Here is a 3,187-nt window from a genome sequence, read left to right on the forward strand (position 1 = left end):
AAAAGAGAGTGTTCTTTCACTTGAATCTTCAAGAAAGAAAGTCTCAGGATGAGTGAACCTGTATTTCTGGATTCAAATCAATGAAATGACAGCTTCTGTCCCACAAGGTTCTTAAGGTCAAGAGTTTTGACCTTAGACTCAGTTTTGACATAGGCCTAGTCCACTACACTGTATTCATATAATGTCTGGTTTTTCTTCAAGTCCATCTATGTATCCTTTAAATTCCTGTCCATTTGCAATTAGGCTTCTTGTATTCCACTGTATTATTATCATATGTTTTTATCAGCTGGGGTTCCTGGTTTCCCATCTGATTCCAACCTTTTTTTATGTCTTCCTAAGATCCTTCTTTAAACCCCAGAAACTTTTCAGCTCCTCTTACTATTATTTTAATCTTTTCTGTTTTGTGTTTGGCTTGATCTGTGCAATTAATGACATATGCTATAAATAATATTAGTTTTTCCCACAGCTACAGTAATGTTTTCCTCTGAATCTCTATCATTTTGCTGTTGGGTTTGTCTTTCCCTTTCACCTGTATCTTCTGTCCTTTGTCCTTGAACACTCCTGACTGCCTCAGCATAACTTATGTTTATAGTCAATTTTATCTGCTGGATGTCCTTTGCCTTCTTCCTGACCTCACAACCCCCATATGTGACCCTGTGTTGTCCACCACAGTTACAGCATTTTTCCTGTACATCATCCTTACACTCTTCAATTCTATGATCTCCTCCACACTTTGAACACCTTTGCTTTCCTTTACATACAGCAGCTATATGTCCATATCTCTGACACTTGAAACAACGGAGTGGTGGTGGCATGAAAGGCCTCACTGGGAAACTCAGAAAACCTACTTTGATTCTTTGTGGCAGAATATTCTCAGAAAACTCAATCAGTACTGACATACTTCCAACTCGTTCTCCATTGAGATTTTTTGTTAATCTCTTTATGTCTTTCACCTGAGCACCAACTATGTTTTGATTTAATTTATCCAGATCCTCATCTAATGGAATGCCATTAATCACACCTCGAATTATTTTGTTTGCACCTATAACTTTTCTTTCCACCACAGTTTTTTTGCAAATGCTTTCAACATGTAGTGTCTTTCTTTTCTGTTCTTCAGTTTTGCAAATCACCATTAAATTTCCGTCTCTCAACACTTTCACCATTTCTACCTCTCCAATCTTCTTTTTTATTTCTTTTGACAGAATGATTGGACCTATTGTACTCTGTTCTTCCTCATTCCTAAACTTTAATATTATTCTATATTCCCCCATCTCGGGCAGCACGGTGGCGCAACTGGTAGAGCTGCTGCCTCTCAGCGAGCAAGTCCTTGGTTCAAACCCCGGTCCAGGGGCCTTTCTGGGTGGAGTTTGCATGTTCTCTCCGTGCATGCGTGGGTTTTCTCCGGGTACTCCGGTTTCCTCCCACAGTCCAAAAGCATGCATGTTAGAATGATTGGTAACTCTAAATTGTCCCTAGGTGTGAGTGAGAGAGTGAAATTGTTGTTTGTCTCGTTTGTCTCTATGTGGCCCTGTGATGGACTTGCAACCTGTCCAGGGTGTACCCCGCCCCTCGCACAGTGACTGCTGGACATGGGCACCAGCGACCCCCATGACCCAAAATGGAATAAGCGGGTAAAGAAAATGGATGGATGGATGGATTCCACCATCTCTCTACGTCTGACAACTCTCTCTTCTTCAGAGCTACTTCCATCTAATTCTCATTTATTTTTCTGATTGTCAAACCCACTTCCTTCATTCATCTTACCTCCACCACCTCCTCTACCTCTCCCTTTTACTGTTGTCCATCCATCATAATCCATATTGTCCTGCGTATCCATTCTGAGCCATTCACATATCGGTTTATGCCAAACCAGCCACTAACAAAATCCAAAAGTACTTCCACCCAAAACAGTGTGTCTCAGAATAACCCCGACAGGTGCTCTGCTCCTTCAGTCTATGGGAGTGTCGCAACTCTCTCGTTATAGGGCTCTGATTTCACCCAGAGCTCGCATGCAACAAAGAGTATAAACTCAAAGCGAGAGTGACACCTGCCCCCTCTTTCCTCTTTCACATTGAAAATAGTTTTTAGTTTTATCAATTGTCAAAGTACAATTTTGATGTTTTTTTTAATTGTTGGAAAAATGTACAAACAGGATTCCAAAAAAGTTGGGACAATAAACAAATTGTGAATAAAAACTGAATGCAATGATGTGGAGATGGCAAATGTCAATATTTTATTCATAATATAAATAGATGACAGATCAAAAGTTTAATCTGAGTAAATGTAACATTTTAAAGGAAAAATATGTTGATTCAAAATTTCAGTGTCAACAAATCCCAAAAAAGTTGGGACAAGTAGCAGTAAGTGGCTGGCAAAAGGAAATTGAGCATATAATGAACAGCTGGAAGAACAATTAACACTAATTAGGTCAATTGACAACATGATTGGGTATAAAAAGAGCTTCTCGGAGTGTCAGTGTCTCTCAGAAGCCAAGATGGTAAGAGGATCACCAATTCCACCATTGTTGCACAGAATGATAGTGCAGCAATACCAGAGTGGTGTTACCCAGCGTAAAATAGCAAAGACTTTTAAGTTATCATCATCAACTGTGCATAACATCATCAAAAGATTCAGAGAATCTGGAACAATCGCTGTGCGTAAGGGTCAAGGTTGTAAAACTCTACTGGATTCTTGTGATCTCAGGGCCCTTAAACGTCACTGCACCTCAAACAGGAATGCCACTGTCAAGGAAATAACAGAATTGGCTCAGGAATACTTCCGGAAAGCATTGTCAGTGAACACAATCCACCGTGCCATCCGCCGTTGCCAGCTGAAACTCTACAGTGCAAAGAGGAAGCCATTTCTAAGCAAGCTCCACAAGCTCAGACGTTTGCACTGGGCCAGGGGTCATTTAAAATAGAGTGTGGCAAAATGGAAGACTGTTCTGTGGTCAGATGAGTCACGATTTGAAGTTCTTTATGGAACACTGGGACGCCATGTCATCCGGACCAGAGAGGACAAGGATAGCCCAAGTTGTTATCAACGCTCCGTTCAGAAGCCTGCATCACTGATGGTATGGGGTTGCATGAGCGCTTGTGGCATGGGCAGCTTGCATGTCTGGAAAGGCACCATTAATGCAGAGAACTATGTTCAGGTTCTAGAACAACATATGCTCCCATCTAGACGT

General features: G+C 41.0%; 1 protein-coding gene across 1 annotated transcript in view; it reads right to left on the reverse strand.

The window, feature by feature from the left end:
- The window catches only part of LOC119414812 (solute carrier family 12 member 3-like), a 31,997-nt gene extending 30,178 nt beyond the window's left edge, over positions 1-1,819 (reverse strand). Inside the window, exon 1 of the mRNA XM_037681938.1 lies at positions 1,765-1,819. Within this exon, the coding sequence (XP_037537866.1) occupies positions 1,765-1,819 (55 nt within the window). The remainder of the gene's footprint in view (positions 1-1,764) is intronic.
- Positions 1,820-3,187: the final 1,368 nt, after the last annotated feature.

The sequence above is a fragment of the Nematolebias whitei genome, chromosome 1, assembly GCF_014905685.2.
Source record: "Nematolebias whitei isolate Nwh7 chromosome 1, NemWhi1, whole genome shotgun sequence".
Taxonomy (NCBI): domain Eukaryota; kingdom Metazoa; phylum Chordata; class Actinopteri; order Cyprinodontiformes; family Rivulidae; genus Nematolebias; species Nematolebias whitei.